The following is a 22,924-nucleotide window of genomic DNA, read 5'->3' as shown; positions in this document are numbered from 1 at the left end:
TCCAGGTTTGATTTGGAGTTTTTCAGTGCAACATTCATTCATATTGATCAACAAATAAAAGAAAAGCAGTTTTACAGAATTGCATCACTTGTAGAAGACAAGAAAAGAAGACATGATGATGTATCCCGGCTGCTGAGCTGGATGAGGGTCCCGCCCGTCGAACAAGCCGAAGTAGACAACGGTGTTGGATTCGGACCTGCTCATGTTCAGCTGAAACAATAAAACCCATTAAATGTCATGAGTTCATGTCTTGTCGCATTTAGTTTCTCGTACATCTGCAACATTACGTTGAAAACCATGATGGAAAACAAAAAGAACATCCTCATTTCATTTGATGGTCCCATCAGGAGCCTCTGCTACAAGCCAGGATTACAAATTAACGAAATTAATCCCAGTACAACCTGTCCAAGACTTAGACATACAACATACATGTGACATAAACAGGATCAGGCAGGCTGAGCAGCCACGAAAGCGCCGCACCTTTTTATGCAGAATGAGGAAAAGATGACATGAGGAAGGATGGGTTGGTGTTGGAAAAAAAATCAACAACACTTCACCTAAAGGGGGAGGGATAAAGATGCAACGAAATAAAACCCACACCTCTAAACATAAGCACATTCCTTGTCCCATTGAAGCTCCCTTATTACTTTGGTAATCTCATTCAGTCTATGTATGATAAGGCTCAGAATTTATATAGCTATTAATGTATTTAAGTATACTTTGATATGATTGTAGATGTATTTTACCACAAAAAGTGATGCAAAAGGTTCCCTTTGTGGATTAAAGAAAACTTCAACTGTATTATATTATTATATTATTGTGTTGAACCTTCAACAAACAGCATGACAAGTCCATTTCACCCCTTCAGATTTTCTCCTTCCAGTTTTTAGAGGATCATTAAATATCATGGAACAAACAGTCAACACTGGATCCTCATAAAATGATTCTTCAACAAGAAGTCTTTACTTTTGTCCATTTCTTTCACAATGTGCAGCAGCAGTACGGAACCACAAAGACTCCTCATCCACAGTCCCAGAAAGCCCCCAAAGCCAGCTGTTATCTCCAAAAGAAAGATTTCAGGCATATATCAAGGATTTCAGTCACTGGATGTTGCTGAAAATGATGCTAAAACACAGAATCCTGCAGCCACACCTGGCACAGTAACGTCACTGCGTTGCAACATGACAGTGAGGAGATGTTTTAAAAAAAAAAAAAAAAAAAAAAAAAAAAAAAAAAAAATCCAGCTGCAGGAACTGACAGAAAAATGTGTAAATAAAAGCCAGCTTCATGTTTAACTGCGTCTATACGCAAAACATCACACACTTCTAGCAGATGGTCCCTGAAAGGAACAGCTTTAGTTTGCCTTAACAATGAAGTACAATAGTCCAGTAACACTGGTCCAGTCTTTATTCCAAGCCATGTTTCTGAGCCGTTTCAGAGCGAGAAAGAAGTTTTAAAAAACCTGGAAATGAAGATGACATGCAGCCGAATACTTGACCGTAAAAATCCCAAAGGAAATCTAATTCAATCCAATCTGATCTCATCGTGCAGCACGGACTTTCTGGCAACATGAGAGCACTTGTGTGATTATATGACGACTCTTCAAGGTCAACAACTCACTCCAGTGTAATTAAGCACGCCTTAATTCAATGGTTTTACCTCAGTGGAGTGTTGCTGCAGACCTCGATTGCAACGGCAGATTCTTGGGAGAAGAATGTAGAAGATGTGACGTGATTTCAGATTTTAATAATTCAAAGTAAAAGTCTTAAGAGTCAGATAAAAAAAAAACCCTTAAAAAAGGAGCAGAAACTGCTTCAGTCATTCTGATGTGGAAGCTGACAGCTGGACAGAAACACTGCTTCATACGTCAGTGTGGGAAACTTTCCTCTCTTTTTTATTATTATTCTTTGATAAAAGATGAGCTTTACTGCTCGACTAGCACTGAGGAGAAGGATATTCCATTTAGATGCATTAAATGATTTAATTTATCTTTGACTTAATGTACATTAAATAGGCATACACCTATATTAGTATCAGTATCGGCTTAATACCAAGTGTGTGTACTCGTACTTGGTATTAATAACAGTGTACCAATACCACAACTGATACCACACTAGTCAAGCCAGCGCAGATGTGTTTGATGACATGCATCGGACATGTTTTTAAAGGATTAAATGCCTTGAATGTTAAAATGTGACATTTTTGGTTACACAAAAAGTGAGATCTTTGTTTCAAAACCACACATTTCTAGTTGTATTTAGGTAAAATGTGCCAAATCAGAATAAAACTTGCTGAAATAGTTAGCTCTGTAATGTTATTATATTTGTATTGGTGAGGTAACTTTAGAAAGGATGGGTAATTTATTACAACCTAAAGAAATCTTACACAGTTATAACAGCAATAATAACCATAGTCACAATAATTTTCACATAAACAGATTTAGTATCTGCAAATATCGGTCTTGGCAGATATTCAAATTTCAGATATCGGTATCAGATCGGAACTCCCAAAAAGTGAATCGGTGCATCTCTAACAATGAAGTTAAAGAAATTGACAGAACAAACATAAACACGTTGTGTTTACTGCATATAAATACTTCTGGATACAGGGAGTTTGACAGACATGCAAACATGTTCAGCAGTTTTTCTTATCCCACAGAAACATGATTTTTACCAGTTATATCACATAATTCATATATCATAATTAATGACAAATGACAAAAAGCACTTTTTTTTTACTGGTAGACAAACATTTAAGAAGGGTCTTCGTCATTAATTAAACTTGTAATTTAATAACATCAAATATGGACAGACTGGAACCTACATGTTTAAAAAATCTAATTATGATTGTAGTTATTTTTTAGTTAATTTATTTTGAAAATAATGAAAATCTTACATACTCCACCTTTAAAGGAGAAATAAAATGAATTAAATTCACTTTTAAAAAGCAATTTTTTTTTTTTTATTAAAACAATAATTTATTAGTTAGAAGAGGTCCTATATATTGAAAAACCCCACTAAACACAAACATTCTTCCTTTTTGTGCTATATTTATAGAAATGCAGCTCTTACTAACAAATACTGGAACGACAGTGTTAAATATAATATGAATTAAATATAAAATGTTAAATATAAAATGAATTAAATAAAATGAAATAAATAAATAAATAAAATTAATTAAATTCACTTTTAAAGCTTTTTTTTTTTAAATTTTTTTTATTAAAACAATAATTTTTTAGTTAGAAGAGGTCTTATATATTTAAAAACCCCACCAAACACAAACGTTCTTCCTTTTTGTGCTTATTTATAGGTATTTATAGAAATGCAGCTCTTACTAACAAACACTGTCGTTCCAGTTGTCACATTTTTATGAATGAAGGTGACGAACCTGTGTGGTGAGGTCAGTCCTCCAGGGGTTGACCTGCAGTCCATCACACCAGCCTCCTCGCCCATACAACCATGTGCCGTGTTCGTTTGGCACCGCACCATCTTTCACCCGCACCGTACAGCCCAGAGCCGTTCCTGTTCGGTCCCAAAGAGACGATAAAAACAACAGTTTAACAAGCAGATCACAGCAAAGTCAGTCTTCGGTTCAGCAGCAGCAAACACGCAGACAGATATGAAACATTTTTACCTCATTTTTTAAATAAACCAGGCTGGATTTTCTCTGGTTTTTACAATAAAAGTCAGAAAATGTTTGTGATTTCAGTGTAAGAGGCTGCAAACCATTATGGAAGAAATCATTTGCTACATTAATTCCAAACAGTACAAATTTTAAGCAAAACAAAATGCACATAAGTTGGAGGAAATCTCTCCTCTCTTATTTTCACATCATCAAAACTTCATCAGAATATTAATCAGCATGAATGATAAACTTCACATTTCATTCTGGCAAAAACAAACTGATGTAAATGAGCGAGTCACGGAGTGGTGGAGGTAAAGACCCGAACGCAGACACAAAGTACGAGGCAGGAAGGACGACGAGACTAAACCAAAGAAAACATGGAGACTACAAACAATCCAATGCACTATATTTATAAAGCACATTTTAAAAATCAGAACATCTCCAAAGTGCTGCACAGAGTCAAATATCACAAAATAAAAAAATGTCATTAATATAATAAGAACAGGTAAAACAATTTAAATTCAATAAATACCCAATAAAATAACTAAAAAGAACAAATAAAACCGTTTCTTTGATTTTCAACAAATCCTGACGGTTGTCAACAGTGAGGCATTGTGACAAGACTTCGATGAAACAGGGCCGAAACCAGGTCCTATATCTACACACAGACAACACAACAAGACACAGGTGGACTGAATGAAATGAAAGCAGGAAAACTAATGAACAGGAAGGAGAAGCTGAACCAAACACACCAGGGAGACAATCTACAAAATAAAACAGGAAAGCAGAACTAAAAAGCACACAACAACAAGACACAGTCTTTCCCAAACTGGACCCGACCCCCCACAGGGCTTCCAAGATAAGGAGGTCATCAGATCATCACAAAAATAAATTAATATAATATTTTAGATTTTTATTGGGCCGTCAAATTCAACAGTTATTACCTATGACCCATTAAAAACCCAGATTTAGCCTTATCTCAAAGTATGTTGGTGCTTTGTTACAGCGGTGAACCAAGTCCAATAAAAACACCTTTACTCTCCTCATTTAGAAAGTTTCTTATACTTTTCAAGCCTTAAAGACACTAAAGAACTTCGCCATTTTCCCGTCACGCGCGCCCTTTTAACGGCTAATTCAGCATCCATCCTGCATCCTACCCGACCTGTCAGCTCTCTCCAGCCAGCAGGAGGCGACCTTACGATAACAACTCTTGTTTTGTCTTTTTCTCTCTTTTAATCTAATCTAATAATCTGAATGTAAAAGTTGTCGGTTTCTCAGCCTTGGGACGCACATGACAGATGTCACTGATTCACTGAACAAATCCAGGATGCAGAGTTTTAGGGTCAGAAAGTTTAAAAATCAGCATTTTTTTTATCATCTAGTGTCCAGAAACACTCGCGGCTGAAATGAGTTTCCTCCGCAGGGTGGCCGGGCTCTCCCTTAGAGATAGGGTGAGGAGCTCGGTCATCCGGGAGCGGCTCAGAGTAGAGCCGCTGTTCCTTCGCATCGAGAGGAACCAGTTGAGGTGGCTCGGGCATCTGGTCAGGATGCCTCCTGGACCTCCCTGGTGAGGTGTTCCAGGCGGCATCTGGTCAGGATGCCTCCTGGACCTCCCTGGTGAGGTGTTCCAGGCACGTCCCTCTGGGAGGAGACCCCGGGGAAGACCCAGGACACGCTGGAGGGATTATATCTCTCGGCTGGCCTGGGAACGCCTCGGGACCCCCCCGCAGAGTTGGCAAATGTGGCTGGGGAGAGGGAAGTCTGGGCTTCCCTGCTTAGGCTGCTGCCCCCGCGACCCGACCCCGGATAAGCCGCAGAAGATGGATGGATGTCCAGAAACAAAGTTAATACTGCTGCGGTTTGAAAAACCTGAATGATATCTGCAAGAGAAGCTGAGCTCAAACGTACGGATGCTTTATCACAGCTGTAGCTCAGGAGGAAAAGCAGTCGTCTCTCAGTTGGAGGGTTAAGAGATCGATTACAGGCTTCCCCTGAATATGTGCCGAAGTGTCCTTGGGCAAGATACTGTACCCCAAGTTGCCCTCCGATGTGCCGATCGGGGTACGAATGTGTAAGTCGCTTTGGATAAAAGCGTCTGCTAAATGACTGTAGAATAGAATAGAATAAAAACGCTCTGGATGACGACCACAGGGTGACCCGTTCGATGTAGGTAACACAAACTACTGCAAACTGTTGGGGGTTGTGTCTGAAAAAGTCTGACAGCAACTGGACATTTTTTGTTTTATTTGAGCTTTTTAACCTAAAAAAAAAACAAAAAACGGAGACCATCTCACACGGGGGTCTGTTAAGTAGCTGCAGTGTTGCATCTTCTGATGGAAACTTCCAGCAGGATGATGCACCACGTCACAAAGCTCACATCATCTCCACCATGACGATGAGTTCACTGTCCTCCAACGGCCTCCACAGTCACCAGATCTCCATCCAGCAGAGCAGCTTTGGGACGTGGTGGAACGGGAGATTCTCATCATGGATGTGATGCTTCATGCCAACATGGAGGACGGTTTTGGAGGGAAAAAGGGGATCAGATCCCGTACCATAAACGTGGAGCTGAGAAAGCGGCCAGAGAGCAGTTTTACTTTTATTTTGTTCCTTTCTCACCTGCAGAATCGAATATGCGGCTGTTGTTATGAACTGCGTTGACTAGGAAGTGGTGGGAGGTGACGCAGAACTCGCCGCAGCCGTTTTCGTCGCTGCCGTGACCCGTGATGACGGCGTACAGCTCCACCTGAAAGCAGACGTGCTGTCAGACGCTCTGCGCTGACAAGGATGCAGGTATTTGTTTACTGCGACAGCTTCCGGTACCTTCTTGGTTGATGACGGGATGGCAAACTTCATCGGCCGGTATCTCTTGTTGTAGTCCCGGTCGAAGGTTCCTCCGCCATACAGAGACGTCACCCTGAAAGGACGGAGCTTTTCCACGCCACCACCTGCGACACACAAAGCTTTACAGCAACGAGACAGAAACGTAATCCAACACAAGAAAAGAGCTGAAATCGAGATTTTAATCCGTCCTGCTCTTCATCTTCCAGCTGCAGCCTCATCGCAGCGTCTACCTGTCTGGTTGTAGACGCCAAATCTCAGGTTGAGGGAGACCATCCAAGGCATCGCCCACGGCACCGTCTTCATCGTGAAGGTGCATTTATTTCCATCCAGCAGGGGGATGAGAGGGGACACGTCCGTCAGCCAGCGCCCGATTCCTCTGCCAATCACACACACACACACACACACACACACACACACACACACACACACACACACACACACACACACACCTGTTGTCAGCGTGTTTTTACCATATTTAGTCTTGTAGTTGTCATGATAAGTTAGGCCAGAAGGCATTCATATGCGTAACAGACGTAACAGATGTCTCGCACCTCAGTACCACACTCCATCTACCCTACATCTTAGTATAATTCCATGCACACACACACACAGTTTAGAGGAACAAAGGTCAACACCTATAAGACTCCTATGCCTATGCTACGCTGTATAGCTGCTGTGTATAAATAAACTGCTCTCGTTGTAGCTTGACTCTGATGCGCCACGTTGCACGAGAGGCTACCCTCGCTTGCAAGAACATAGAAACCGTCTGAGTCTTTGTGAACTTCTCCCTGTCACCTGTCAAACACTCCGGTTTGTCCTCAGGTGGGTCAATGTTGTGTCTGAATGTGTGTTTTTGTGTACTGAGGTGTGTTTTTGTTGTGTCCCTACACTGTGTGGTTTCAGATGCATCGTTTTCTCCCCGTCACGTTATCGTTTCCCTGAAACGTAACAAGGAGCGCCGCTCACATGCAGCGGCTTCAGTCTGCCTGGGTCTGTTTATGTTTGTGTGCATGTTGTTTGTTTACTCCTGGACGGGTTGTACTGGAAGTCATTTCATTGTGCCGGGATGCTGGTTCAGTGACAGTAAAAGCTTCTGATTTCTGATTGGCTAAACTACACAGTGCATTAGAATCATGTGTTTTTATGTCACTTTTCATCATGTTTAATGATAATAATTAGGATTATATGTTGGCTCACACAAGAATTTCTGAGTAAACCAACATTTCATGTTAAATCATCTCAATAAGAGGAGACGCACATAAAATTTCCAGATTTCCCTAAAAGTCACAGCAGATAAGAATCAAAAGGTTTCTATTTAAATTGAACAGGGAATGAATGAGAGCCATTTCTGACCCACAAATTTGTGGTACTAAAACAAAAGCTATGATTTCCTAAAATATATAAAAGGTAAATTAAGGGGAAATAAATAAATAAATAAATAAATAGGTAAATTAAAAAATTACATTGGTTGAGAGCAAAAGGTTCAGTAAGAAATAGCTGGAATATGAAATGATAACTTTACATTAAAAATGACCTTAGTGACTCATTTTTGACCCCTTTATGCAACTGTTGTCAGAGTGGGGTCCCTGGATCCTCAGGGGTCCACTAAGTTTAGCTTGGAGAGCTTCAAAAAGAAGAAAAAGAAGTGAATAACAACATTTGACCAGTCTGGCGATTAAACCAAGATACTGAGCCAATCTCTTTCCTTTTATTACCTCTGGACTGAATAAAAAGTGACATGATGGAGACAATTTACATACATCCTAGGACTGCTCGATTATGACAAAAATTATAATCACAATTATTTTGACTGAAATTGAGATCTCTATTATTTAACACAGTTATCCAGTATTTATAAACAACGCTGCTCATCGTGGTGTTCTAGGCTCTGTGTCGTGCATTATAACCGTCTAATGCACGGTTCCGAGTTGTTTAATCCGCTTTTACCGCTTATATAGGAACTATTTTACGTTGGCCTGGATGTACGTTTTATACCAAACAACCGCTGTCAGGCTGCAGCGCGTTTCTCTCATTCACCTGTTAAAATACAGCTGATCTGAACCAGCTGATTAACATGTTGCTATGGTAACGCCCCGTAACGGAGGGATATTACAGTGACTTAACTCGCCGAACTATGTATACGAAAATAATGCAGCCAGTTGTCACTGACAATGGTATAAACTATGTTCAGGTGAACTTCCACAACCTACTGCAGTTATTCTACATTGACCTGCAGCCGGAGCCGACTGAGACTGGCCGCCTGGGAGTGCTTTAGGACGGGAGAGGCTCCCGCTGCTCCTTCCTTACAGTAACTGCAGAACAATATGTGCCTTCAAGTCAGTCGCCAAAACACCAGAAAAGTCTCATAACTCCAGTAAAAGTTGCTAGATTTGTCGCTTTTAACTAAAAAAGTCGCCAGATTTAGCGAGAAAGTCGCCAAGTTGGCAACAGTGTCTGAATGAAACCAAAGCGGCTGTGGGAGGAGTTTACAGCACAGCGCTGCAACGCCAGAGACGCTCGATTAGCAGCTGAAGATAGCAGGAGAGGAAACTGCAGAGAGATAAATAATCGCACCCTTTTATTTTTATGATCGTTGAAAACCCAGATCGTAATTGAGATTAAAATCTGCCAGCCCAGTCCTAATATGTCCACCGCTTATCGCTTAATCTGCAGCAAGCGCGCAGCTCCGGCTGTGGACTAGCATGTTGCTACCAACAACAGATGCATTAATTTTAACTTCATTCTGGTTTTCTTTTTGTGGTTCTGAGCGCTGGTGCAGGAACTGACCATTGCTTTGTTCTGCAGACTGACTGGATGTCATTTCTTGCTTGTGTTGCTCTCACTCTCAGCTGTACGTTGCTTTGCAGAAACTGCCTAAATGCTAAATGACTGTAGAACAGAATATATTGTATGTGAATGAGGGTGAGCAACAAGCGAACTGCTCTCTGGGATCAATAAAGTTGTCTGAATCTAACGGTGAAGACGGTTTAGTTGATTAGGATTAAAGGTGACTGTCATAAGCTGCTTCTGTTGCAGCAGCGTCGCGGGTTTTACCTGCGGAACGCCGTGATCCATCGACCCAGCTCCACGTTGCAGTACGGACTCTGCTGATCGCAGCACACGAACAGCTGCACAGTGTGATCCCACTGAGCGCAGGACGAGTCTCTCCGACCGGGACAAGACAGCGACACATCCAGCTCCAACGTGTCAAAGTCCCACAAATCTGCACAAATAAAGCAAAGTGGAAACCGTTAAAATGCTGCTCCCAACGCGTGTTCAAGCCGGTTTACAGCGAGAAAACAATGTTTCACTGCACACATCCATGCTCCTGTTTCATGATGGCAAGTCAAGCCTGATCCACGTCCAATATCATCATCTGAGTCAGCAAACAGTCAGTGATAAGAACAGAGTCTCTCTCAGATACGGCTGATTAGGTTACCTGGAGGCAGGTCCACCGTGGCCACAGCTCCTTTCTCCCCCTGCATTTGGACTTTGTCAAACACAGCAACAACCTTTGCAGGACTTTGGAGTTTGGTCTGCAGATCAGTGAAGAATTTAAACCTAGAGACGGAAAGAGTCCCTGTTAAATCCTGAAAACACAAAGAGTCTCAGGGCCGGCATCTCTGGACCGACACAAGTTACAGTTGTGCTCAAATTTATTCATCCCCTTTCATCAAAGAAGGGAAAAAAACAGCTGCTTGTAAAATAAGCTGAAATTGACTAAAGTAATAATAAATAAAAATTTTATGAAAATCATTACATTATTATATATATATATATATATATATATATATATATATATATATATATATATATATATATATATATATATATATATATATATATGTATATAAGGGGAATATAGAGAGGGGAATATATATATTCCCCTCCCTGAGCAGTCACCTTATCGTGATGGAGGGGTTTGTGCGTCCCAAAGATCCTAGCAGCTATGTTGTCGGGGGCTTTATGCCCCTGGTAGGGTCACCCATGGCAAACAGGTGTCTAGGGGAGGGACCAGACCAAGCACGGCTCATCGACCTCTACGATGACAACCAACCTGGGCATGAATGTTCCCTTGCCCGGACGCGGGTTACCGGGACCCCCCTCTGGAGCCAGGCCTGGAGGCGGGGTACGAGAGCGAGTGTCTGGTGGCCGGGCCTTCGCCCATGGGGCCCGGTCGGGCTCAGCCCGAAAGGGTTACATGGGCCCCATCTCCCGTGGGCTCACCATCTGCGGGAGGAGCCGTAGGGTTCGGGTGCAGTGTGAGCTGGGCGGCAGCAAGGAGCGGGGACCCTGGCGGTCCGATCCCCGCTGCAGGAGCTGGCTCTAGGGATGTGGAACGTCACCTCTCTGGTGGGGAAGGAGCCTGAGCTTGTGCGTGAGGTTGAGCGGTTCCGGCTAGATATAGTTGGACTCACCTCGACGCATGGCTTGGGCTCTGGAACCAGTACCCTCGAGAGGGGCTGGACTTTCTTCCACTCTGGAGTTGCTCATGGTGGGAGGCGCCGAGCAGGTGTGGGCATTCTCATCAGCCCCCAGCTTGGTGCCTGCACGTTGGGGTTTACCCCGGTGGATGAAAGGGTAGTTTCCCTCCGCCTCCGGGTGGGGGGACGGGTCCTGACTGTTGTCTGTGCTTATGCACCGAACAGCAGTTCAGAGTACCCACCCTTTCTGGAGTCCTTGGAGGGAGTGCTGGAGGGTGCTCCTTCTGGGGACTCCATTGTTCTGCTGGGGGACTTCAATGCTCACGTGGGCAATGACAGTGAGACCTGGAGGGGAGTGATTGGGAGGCATCTGAACCCAAATGGTGTTTTGTTATTGGACTTCTGTGCTCGTCATGGATTGTCCATAACGAACACCATGTTCCAACATAAGAGTGTCCATATGTACACCTGGCATCAGGATTCCCTGGGCCGCAGTTCGATGATCGATTTTGTAGTCGTATCGTTGGACCTGCGGCCACATGCCTTGGACACTCGGGTGAAGAGGGGGGCGGAGCTGTCAACTGATCACCACCTGGTGGTGAGTTGGCTCAGGTGGTGGGGGAGGAGGCCGGTCAGATCTGGCAGACCCAAACGTGTTGTGAGGGTCTGCTGGGAACGTCTGGCTGAGTCCCCCGTCAGAGCGAGCTTCAACTCCCACCTTCAGCAGAGCTTCAACCATGTCCCGAGTGAGGCGGGGGACATTGAGTCCGAATGGGCTGTGTTCCGTGCCTCTATTGCTGAGGCGGCTGGCCGGAGCTGTGGCTGTAAGGTCGTTGGTGCCTGTCGTGGCGGTAATCCCAGGACTCGTTGGTGGACACCAACAGTGAGGGATGCCGTCAAGCTGAAGAAGGAGTCCTATCGGGCCTTCTTGGCCCGTGGGACTCTGGAGGCAGCTGATGGGTACCGGCGGGCTAAGCGGCATGCGGCTTCGGCTGTTGCCGAGGCAAAAACTCGGGCATGGGAGGAGTTCGGCGAGGCCATGGAGAAAGACTTCCAGACGGCTTCGAGGAGATTCTGGTCCACCATCCGGCGGCTCAGGAGGGGGAAGCAGTGCTCCATCAATACTGTGTACAGTGGAGGTGGGGAGCTGCTGACCTCAACTCGGGACGTTGTGGGTCGGTGGAGGGAATACTTCGAAGACCTCCTCAATCCTACCAACACGTCTTCCGATGAGGAAGCAGAGCTGGCGGACTCAGGGGTGGACTCTCCTATCTCTGAGGCTGAAGTCGCTGAGGTGGTCAAAAAGCTCCTTGGCGGCAAGGCCCCGGGGGTGGATGAGATCTGCCCGGAGTTCCTTAAGGCTCTGGATGCTGTGGGGCTGTCCTGGCTGACACGCCTCTGCAGCATCGCGTGGACATCGGGGGCAGTACCGCTGGATTGGCAGACTGGGGTGGTGGTCCCCCTTTTTAAGAAGGGGGACCGGAGGGTGTGTTCCAATTACAGGGGAATCACACTCCTCAGCCTCCCTGGTAAGGTCTATTCAGGGGTCCTGGAGAGGAGGGTCCGCCGGATAGTCGAATCCCGGATTGAGGAGGAGCAGTGTGGTTTTCGTCCTGGTCGCGGAACAGTGGACCAGCTCTATACCCTCTTTGGGGTGCTGGAGGGGGCATGGGAGTTTGCCCAACCAGTCTACATGTGTTTTGTGGACCTGGAGAAGGCATTCGACCGTGTCCCCCGGGGGCTCCTGTGGGGGGTACTCCGGGAGTATGGGGTACCGGACCCCCTTGTAAGGGCTGTCCGGTCCCTGTACGACAGGTGTCAGAGCTTGGTCCGCATTGCCGGTAGTAAGTCGGATTCGTTTCCGGTTAGGGTTGGACTCCGCCAAGGCTGTCCTTTATCACCGATTCTGTTCATAACTTATATGGACAGAATTTCTAGGCGCAGCCGAGGTGTTGAGGGGATCCGACTTGGTGGCCTCAGGATTGGGTCCCTGCTTTTTGCGGATGACGTGGTCCTGTTGGCTTCATCTGGTCGTGATCTCCAGCTCTCGCTTGAGCGATTCGCGGCCGAGTGTGAAGCGGCTGGGATGAGAATCAGCACCTCCAAATCTGAGACCATGGTCCTCAGCCGGAATAGGGTGGATTGCTCTCTCCGGGTCGGGAGTGAAGTCCTGCCTCAAGTGGAGGAGTTTAAATATCTCGGGGTCTTGTTCACGAGTGAGGGAAGGATGGAGCGCGAGATCGACAGACGGATCGGTGCGGCATCTGCAGTAATGCCGGCTCTGCGCTGGTCTGTTGTGGTGAAGAAGGAGCTGAGCCAGAAGGCGAAGCTCTCGATTTACCAGTCGATCTACGTTCCTACCCTCACCTATGGTCATGAGCTGTGGGTCGTGACCGAAAGAACGAGATCTCGTATACAGGCGGCTGAAATGGGTTTCCTCCGCAGGGTGGCCGGGCTCACCCTTAGAGATAGGGTGAGGAGCTCGGTCATCCGGGAGGGGCTCAGAGTAGAGCCGCTGCTCCTCCGCATCGAGAGGAACCAGTTGAGGTGGCTCGGGCATCTGGTCAGGATGCCTCCTGGACGCCTCCCTGGTGAGGTGTTCCAGGCACGTCCCTCTGGGAGGAGACCCCGGGGAAGACCCAGGACACGCTGGAGGGATTATATCTCTCGGCTGGCCTGGGAACACCTCGGGATCCCCCCGCAGAGTTGGCAAATGTGGCTGGGGAGAGGGAAGTCTGGGCTTCCCTGCTTAGGCTGCTGCCCCCGCGACCCGACCCCGGATAAGCGGCAGAAGATGGCTGGATGGATGGATGGATCATTACATTATTTTCTAATTCTGGTTCAATGGAAATATTGTTTTTAAAATGCAATCAAATAAGATAATTTATTACATGTTACATCACCCATAAAGTAATATTTTGCTGAACAATCCTTTAATGTTTCCACTCCAGTCAGGTGTTTTCTTTTCCTCTCAGTCAGACTTCTGCACCTGTTGACAGGTATTTTGTTCCACTGTTCACCAGAAAACAGAAGAACAATTTGTTTGTTTGTTTTATGTTTTGTTCTTTATTCAACTCAACTAAATGAAAAAACTGTGTCTTATAATATTAATTTATATTTTTGCAAATTTTTTGTAATTGTTCCTTTTAAGTCTCCAGTTCTTTGAGTGACTGTTGTAAATTCAGCCTTTTCTTTAATGAAAGGGGATGAATACATATGAGCACAACTGTATATCTGGTAATTAATCTCAACTATTTTAGCCCAAAAAGACCCAACCCCTGAAAAAATGTTAAGTCCAACTGTTTTATTATGACGCTTTGATTATTCCTTTAATAAGATGTAAAATAAAAAAGTATCAAATTATTTAGGGATATTTATCATATAATACCATGTGATATGGATTTTTATTAGAGCTGTGACGATATGCTTTTGTCCCGATTCGATTTAAATTCTTATTCTCACAATTCTTCAATATTGCTGATTTTTATAGATTAAAAACAAAAAAATGTACAAAACTTTTTTTTCTCTCATCATTTTTCTTAATTTCAATGAGGAACACAGTAGTCAGACCATCATTCTGCTGCTATTATGCCCAAGAAGACACGTAAAAAGATCAATAAGAACAATAAAAATGACAAATTTTATTAATTATTTTTATTTACTGAAAAATAAAATCAATTTTTTTTTGACAAAAAAAAATTATTTTAAATTTGTGAAACAAAAAAATTTTGATTTTCGATTTTTTGATTCGATTTACCCACCTCTAATTTTTTTTATAGTGTAATCTTCTGCTTTCTGGTGTCCATGAAAGGGGCGGAAGACTAAAACCAGGTTGTTTAATCTGAGCAATAATACTGAAAATATTTGCTCCCTATAGTTGTAATGTTACATAATAATTCATAGTTAATCAGACTAATTATGGAGCTGTGTGCTCCTCTTTGCTTTCACAGCAACTGGTGTAAACATAAAACCATCAGTCAGACCCAGACCGTTGTGTTTAACGAGACCGGATGTGGTGAGATAAACTGAATGCAGTGTAAACCCCGAGCAAGTCCTCATTAATAAAACTAACAGCTAATTGTGATTAATGGAGAAAAGGTGACATTGTGGACACCTTTAGGCCACAATATTTTACTTTGGTCTTAGATGAAATAAAATGACTGAGACTACTGTAAAAAAGAAAAAAAAAAAAAGCCAACAGCGTATTTACCTCCTGTGGAATCTGAACTCTTCTAACTTTTTTTTTTAAATATTCACTGAATCTTTTAACCTTTTCTTTTTAGCTGCTGGCTTCATGGGCTGGCAGTGAAGGATAAAACCAGTCTGTGCAGTGTTCCGGCTGCCTGCTAGTTCTGATAGCGTTCACCTGGGACCATTTGATCCTTCAAAACTCTGTTTGCTGCCTCCTGGCTGGGATTGGTCCAACCATTCACATGCTCATCTCCTCCCTGCTCATTGGATAATTGGAGCTCCAATCGCAGCTGATTTCACTAATGGCCGGGACTTAAAAGACACCTGGAGTCCTTCACTTGACGGCGACCACTGGCTCAGTTGAGGTCTGCCCTAAGCTTGCGGTGGTGTTTAGACTTGGACCTTTTGTATTTCCAGAGGACATTGTTAGAGCAGCATTGTTTTCACTTGTTTAGTTTTTTTTTTTGTAGTTCTGAAATCTTGTTTGCGGGTGTGATACCAGTAGTGTTACGTCTGTTAGTTTTTTTGTAATGATTAAACCGGTGCTGCTTTTGATTGGGGGAAAAAAGCTTTCTATGCCTGTTTTCCTTTTGGTTTGGCTATTTCGAGGCCTTTTGTGGTTTTAAGCTGCATCCTTGATCCCCAGCTCATTCATTGCCATTTCTGGTCTGTTCTTGCCTCATGTTCCCTCATTGAACAATAAATCTATATTGGTCCATGTGAACGCCTTGCCACAGATCTTTCTTTTGTTTGGCTCAGTTGCTCTAGTGGGGTTTGGGTCGTAACATGCAGCATCGGGAAAACATGCACCATGATCGAGACTGTGCAGATCCCTGATCTACACCCGGCAGCGCTCCAGAAACCAGAGTATCATCACTCAGATCATGATTTTACAGAGAGGTTTGCCTTGATGCCCTCTGGGAGACGCGCTCTCGCTCGCAGCAGGAAAACAGATACGCAAAATTCTCTCCAAGTCTAGTTTCTTTAAGTTCTAACAATACTGCATCACTAAAGAACATCTTGTCCCCAACTCATTTATACCGCCTCATATAAGCAGCAGAATGGAAAATAGATGGTTCTGGATTGAGTTTAAAAAAAAAAAAAAAAAAAAAAAAGTAAAAGGAATCTGGTGTAAAATCCACATTATTACGTCAGCTTGCTCTGAAATGTGAGTTTTAACTTCTTAAAAAGGCAGAAATCTGCTCTTCTAATGTCACTGACTCATGTTTCAGGAAAGCCGTTAGCTTATCAGCCCTCATCTGACTGGTTACTGCAGGATAAACACTGAAGTACTTCACACAAGGGGAAAAAAACAAACTGCCCCTTTACAACGCAGAAGTCAAAGTGAGTCTGACTAACAAAGGTAAGAAAATGTAAAAGCAGAAGAACATGATGCAGAAGTGGAATATAGCTTAAAGTGTTGCTTTCTTACCACTGAGCCTGCCAGTTTATGAAGCTAAAAGAGGGGTAGAGGAACCAACCCATCTCCGCCAGCGCCCCCTGCTGGTCTACACCGATGAAAAAGTTTGGGGACGGGGTCGTCTGGAAGGAAACATTCACCACCTGTCCAGAACTGCAGAACAAACCCCAGATTTACATCATGAGATGCGAAACAAGCAGAAAACACGTCACAATTGACTGAAGTTACAGGATATTTCAGGACAAACGCAGTAAAATTCAGCCTTTAGATGGAAGCTGGTTATTCAGAAAACAGCAAACAAATGTTTTATGTAACCTTCGGACATCAAAAGCCTGTAATTACCGAAGCGTCTGGGCGACAGAGAGCTCCTGGTGGACCATGGCGGCCGGGATGCTGAGCGGAGTGGCGCATTCTTCCTCCACGCAGTTCATATCCTGGATGGGGTTACCAGGGAGGGCGTAGACGAGCACGCCGGACGCGTTGAATTTGGCCATATTCTGAACCTGAAGGAAAGAAAACATGATGGTTAAATCTTATTATTCAGCTAACCGGTTTAAAAAAAACATGTAAAAGACTGAAAATCCCAAATCAAAAAGTTTCCTTAAAACTGCAAAGCTTCAGAAATGTTTAACACATCAGCTGGAAAATCCAGTTTAACCAGCAGCTTACTGGTCAGAAGTGATGCAAAGCTAAGAAGCTCTGAAAGAATCAAAACTCCTCCTGAATTCCCTTTTTCACACAAAGTGCTTTGCATAGAAAAATACTTTTTTTTTTCCACAAATATTTATTGAATTTTGTATTTTAGAGAGAAGAGAAATAAATCAAAACAACAAAAATACAGATAAAACAAAACATAAAATTAAACCCACCCACCCCCTAACTGAGCATTCACTCAGTTTGCAAAAAGTTCGTTTCTACAGATCAAAGTTTTTCACAAAGTGTAAAAAGGGAAGCCAAATGTCCTTGAAGTCCTCCTGATTGTTTTTGGCCACATAAGTCAGTTTCTCCAAAGCCAAGTTACTGGACATCAGGTTGATCCACTGGTTCACTCCAGAGGTCTCTCAGTGTCCTTCCATTTCAAAGCAATGACTAATTTAGCTTGTAACAAGCAAAAATTTACAAGTTTCCTTTTGTTTGCAGAACATTTAAAACCATTGGGGAAAATATGCAAAATACACAATTTACTATCAACATTCAGTAAGGTCTGAAATTGTTATGATTTCCTTCCAAAAGATATTAATTTTTTCACACAGCCACATGCAGGGATATACTGTTCCCTTTTAGAAAAATACTTTTGAAAGGTCATTTTGAGTTTTTCCTTCACACACACACACACACACACACACACACACACACACACACACACACACACACACACACGAACAACACAGAACACAAATACTGCTCCCTTTATTTCCCCCATTTCTCCCAAGTCTGCCCAAACATAAACTCCACCCAACATTGTTGTCTTTTAACTGAGTGAAGGGATAAAAGAAATCAAATAAAATGAAACAAAATAAACATCTGGCTTGACGCTGCTGTGAGGAAATTATATTTTATGAATCCATCCATCCAATCAGTCCACTCACGACCACAGCAGACGCCACTATAGGAGCCGCTGTGGTGCCAGCAGGCTGGGGGTCCCCGCTGCAGCACTTTGGCTGCAGTGCAGGACCCCCACCCAGCCAGACAGGGCGACTGCTGCAACAGCAACTCTGCAGACTGAGCAGACAGAACCCCCAGTGTGAAAAACATGCCCCCCTTTCACTGCTGTTGACTTCAGGTCAGACATGGTGGCATCGTTATAATCAGTGTTGCATTTTCAGTGATAAAGTTTCAGATCAGGTCAGCAGCCTAAAGACTCTGAGACATGGACTTACTTCTTCCAACAAGATAACGGTACAACAGATAATTACTGCAGTTCTTATCACGGATGGAAGCAACAATCAGCACTGAAACAAAGACAAGCAGACCTTAGAGAAGAAGGAGCAGTTGCCCTCAGACACCCAGGCCACAGCCCCCGACACCGACGGTGAGGGCTGACATCCGTCTCCCGCGTCAACCAAACGATAGGCATCTGGATTCCAGCGTGCCATGACCCAGTCGTACCTGGCGTCTAGTCTCTTGATGATGATGGGCAGTTTCCACCCTGACAGGAGCAAAAAAACAAGATTTTGTACACAAGAGCTTAAACTTTTAAAAGTACCAGCCGTCTTCGGGCACTCAGAAGCTGTTTTTAAAAGACAAATAAAGACGGAATCAACCACGTTCTTACCGTCGGAGGTGAAAACAGCCTGCGAGAGGCCACAGTTGTGCCCCGCACAGACCCAGCTGTAAAGCACACTGGGGATCCAGTTCCCCAGAGCAAAGACCGGCACCGGAGAGAAGTGCAGCCGGGTCAGAACCTCCTTTCTGCAGCAAGAAAATATACAGGAAAAATTAAAGTTGCATGTTGATATTTGGCCATTTATAAACAACCACACACAGAGCATGGAAAGATGGCCAGCCGGAGATCAGATGTATGTTTATTTCAGTTTAAGATATGAGTTAATAGATGAAATATTGAAGAAGGGAAAAGTCTGAGAATAAAATCAAACCAAAGCAAATTGCCTATAAATACATTTCTCATGAAGGAGCACAAATGAGAAACATGTGCTTCAGTTTAATGTTGTTAGTCAGACAGTCTTTCTAGTCAGGATGCTTTACATTTCCTCTTCTTTTCTTTCACAATAAAGTTTGTGTTTGGCTCAATTGACAGCATGCTTTTACTCATTTTCAGACTGGTCTCAGTTTACATTTTGGACTATTTTGCATTATTTTCTTTGTGGTAGGGTGTTAATGCTGAACAGATTTACATTCGGCTGTTTTATGATTTCAAACAACTCACGTTTGCTGTACAATAATCTTGATCTTATGATTTTTATTTACTCTTTGCCTGCTCTTGTTATCAAAGTTGCCCCAAAATGTCAATTTTCCCATAAAAAGATCTTATTCTTGCCATTATTAGAAATTCAGATGAAATGACACTAAAATTAAATAAGTGCCCAAAATATTGTGATACAGCCAAGTCCACTGCAAAAACTGAAATCTAAGTAAATTTAAAAATATTAAATTGAGTACACATATGCTTATTTTTTTTAAAGGTAAGATAATTCTTAGTTTTTATGCCAGAGAATTCGCCTTGTTTTAAGAGTATTTTTTTTAACTTGTTTTGGGAAGTCTTGACAATGATAATGAGATTTCTAAACCTAATTTTAGATGGTTACGTCTTAAAAACACAGAAACTCCTGGTTTCTGAGGACGCGTGAACCGGAGGCTTGCCAGGTGTTTCCCATCCCAACCCGAAAGCAGCGACCCCTCCCCGGGTCACCTGGAGGCGGCGGCCCGCTGCAGCTGCTCCCGCATCCAGAGAGCATCGCTGAGCGCCGAGTCGTCCAGAGACACGAAGAGGATGTGTGTGCTCTCCGGTAAACCCTCAAACAGGCTGGACAGGGAGGACTCCGAGCTCCACAGGCACTCCAGAAACCCGGACTTGTTGGTGAAGGCGTGAACCACCAGAGATCCGTTCAGGTCGCCCGGCTCGTAGGAAAACTCCCCATCCAAAGTTGGGACTTTGAACGCATCGGCGCGGTCACCCGGTTCCGATCCTGCTCCGAGCTGCGGTCTGGACAGAAAGTTAAGTTCGTGGGAGCCCCATTTCCGCTCATCATCACCTGGACCCGTCCGTCGCCTCGGACCAGCTGAAGCCTCCGTCACGTGAGGTGTCACAACAACCAGGAACCACAACAGAGCTGACTTTGAAGGCAGCAGTGCCATGTTTACGCAGTTCGCAGGTGACCGTGAACTCACCACTGATACCGGGCTAACGTTTCAGCATAACCAGAAGAAAGTTTCTTACTTAAAATAAATAAATTGGTGTTTTATTGTTCCGAACACGAGCATAGGACACTTCTTCCTTCTTGCTAATCTGAAAGTGGAAACATTTGATTTGGAGGCGGGCCGATATTCTGTCTACGGCAGCTCCGGGGGGACAAAAATACTATTGAGAGACTCGGCAACCGTACTTTTCCAGATTGACTTCAACCAGGTAGTTTGATTAACTAATTATTCCAATTTATTCTGGCTCAATTAATAAGCAGTCATGATGTCTAGAAAAATAAAATAATTAGCAATTATTCCCATTTATTCCAATTCTAGCTCAACACTAGCAGGTAATAAGTAGTCATGATGTCTAGAAAATAAAATATAAACTGATTATTCCAATTTATTCCAATTCTAGCTCAACTACACTAGCAGGTAATAAGTAGTCATAATGTCGAGAAAATAAAATATAAACTGATAATTCCAATTTATTCCAATTCTAGCTCAACTACACTAGCAGGTAATAAGTAGTCATGATGTTTAGAAAAATAGAATAATCAACGTAGGGAAGTTGAGGCTGAAGTTTTAAAATTCCTTTATTTATCAGTGACTGAAGTGATATTTACATGATGATGTGACAGCTGAAGGTTGAAGAAGCAGAATATTAAAGGAGCTAATTTATTTAGTTTTCTTAGAAATACATAAAGGAGATAGGATTTTAAATATGCAATAAATCTGTTCTTGTTTATGTTTAGATGTTTTTATTTATTGTTAGGTTTTAATTCTTGCTTCTTAGATTTATACATGAACAGAATAAATCATTTATTGTATTTTTAAACATTTTTTTACAAATTCAAAACTTAAAGGAAGTATAAATATTAACTTTTCTGTCTTTTCCTTTTTTTTTTTTTTAAAGTATTCCAATAATAAAAAAAAAAAAAAAGCATCAGTCTTTGTATATTATTTAAATCTGACTTGTTAGATCTGAAGTTGAAAATGTTTGGATAAGGGAGAAAACATTTAAAATAAACTACTTTATGACTGCTTATAATTATCTTTTAAACCAGTTTATCAGAGCTTTTTATTAAGAGCAGAAAAATAAAAATAAAAAAATAATAATGCTTTGTGACAAAAATATTAATTTCAGAAATTTTCTTCCTATTAAAAAAGTTACAAGACAGCTTTAACTGATGTAAAGGTTTGTTATTACATGATTTAAACACTTGAAGAGTCGGTTGGAGATGTCATTATCATTATTAGAGCCATGAAAATGTTCTAGCAGACAAACAATTTATAATGTTGTTCTGCTATTTTTCCAAAAACAGTCACAGATCAGACAAATGATCACCGCCAGAGCCAAAGTCACAGGTAATACCCATTTTTAAATATATTTTCTATTGAACAATAATTTACTATTTGTTATAATCTACTGGATATAAATAATCTTGCACAATATTAAAACAAAGAATATTATTAATATGAGATGGCTTTCCATGATACAAATCATGTCCACCTCCACCAAACTGAATTCAGATCATTTTAAGACACTCCTACACAGAACATGATCATTTCTGCGTGGCATTCGCTCTTGATAGTTTTAAAGTTCATGATCCTTTACTTTGATACGTGATGAGAGTTATTGAGTCATCAAAATGACCACAGGGCTTATTTATGTTGTTTATAAATGGTGTTTTTCTCTTTAATGCATTTCAGATCCCAGTAACAGAGATTGGTTGTTTCACTTCTATCATAGATTACCAAGACCATCTATGAGGAGCATTAAATGTCGCGTTAACAGTCCAGTACGCATCCATTTCAACAGCTCATCATCATTATGGAGCACTGGTGAGGTAAAGATAAGCATCCAAGGAGATGATGGAGGTGTTACTATTGGGAATTATAGCAGGATGACACATGACACCTTTTCATCCACTAGATGAACTGGTGGTAGCGCCATTCCTGCTGTCGAACGCTTCAACAAAAATAATAAAGGATTTGCATGAAATGTGCACAATTATCGAACTGTCTCGTTAAAGAATTTCTACTAAAATGTTATGCGCAATATTTATGCTAGGACGCCAAATAACACGGGTTTGATCAGTTTCTGTTGATTGGTGTATGGTTAATGCACAATAGTGGTTGCACATTGGAGACCTCGAAAATATTTTCGGTTAACAAGTCGGAAATCAAGGAAAAATCCGTTTAAGCGCGTAAAAGCGCGCAAATGGTGCGTAACTGACCCCCCATATCGGGCCACCAGGGAGAACCCCAGTGTTGTTGTCTCTGGGAGAATCCAGCAGGGTGGTGTGAAGTACCTGCTCACAATATTTATATCTGAAATCCTCCCCAAAACGACATTATTTCGATGCAGAGGAATAAAGAGTGAAATTACGCGCGCTTTGCTGTGATGGAGACGGTCAAACTTGGTCTCATACTTCTGCTGATTGTGTCCAACATCATCTGCGAAATGGACCCAAACAGCTGGAGAGAAGGAGTCGGAAAGGTAAGACTAATTTTTTTTATTTTACCAACTCTCAAAGAAGAATTTAATCAAAATGAT

At 42.6% G+C, this 22,924-nt stretch overlaps 1 protein-coding gene across 1 annotated transcript; it reads right to left on the bottom strand.

Annotated features, from left to right (window-relative positions):
• On the bottom strand, nucleotides 1–20,426 carry LOC306755777 (uncharacterized protein). Its single transcript, XM_079240292.1, has 12 exons — nucleotides 19,874–20,426; nucleotides 18,779–18,915; nucleotides 18,477–18,652; nucleotides 16,846–17,006; nucleotides 16,516–16,656; nucleotides 9,908–10,029; nucleotides 9,523–9,691; nucleotides 6,699–6,844; nucleotides 6,448–6,572; nucleotides 6,244–6,370; nucleotides 3,388–3,521; nucleotides 1–210 (listed from the first exon to the last, which is right to left on the bottom strand). The coding sequence occupies exons 1-12, from the start codon at nucleotides 20,317–20,319 to the stop codon at nucleotides 85–87; spliced, it is 2,010 nt and encodes a 669-aa protein (XP_079096418.1). The 5' UTR covers nucleotides 20,320–20,426; the 3' UTR covers nucleotides 1–84.
• Between the last annotated feature and the right edge of the window lie 2,498 nt (nucleotides 20,427–22,924).

Source organism: Telmatherina bonti, assembly GCF_933228915.1.
Source record: "Telmatherina bonti genome assembly, chromosome: 5".
Taxonomy (NCBI): domain Eukaryota; kingdom Metazoa; phylum Chordata; class Actinopteri; order Atheriniformes; family Telmatherinidae; genus Telmatherina; species Telmatherina bonti.
The sequence above is the reverse complement of the archived record's forward strand: the minus strand, read 5'-3'. Positions and strand labels throughout refer to the sequence as shown.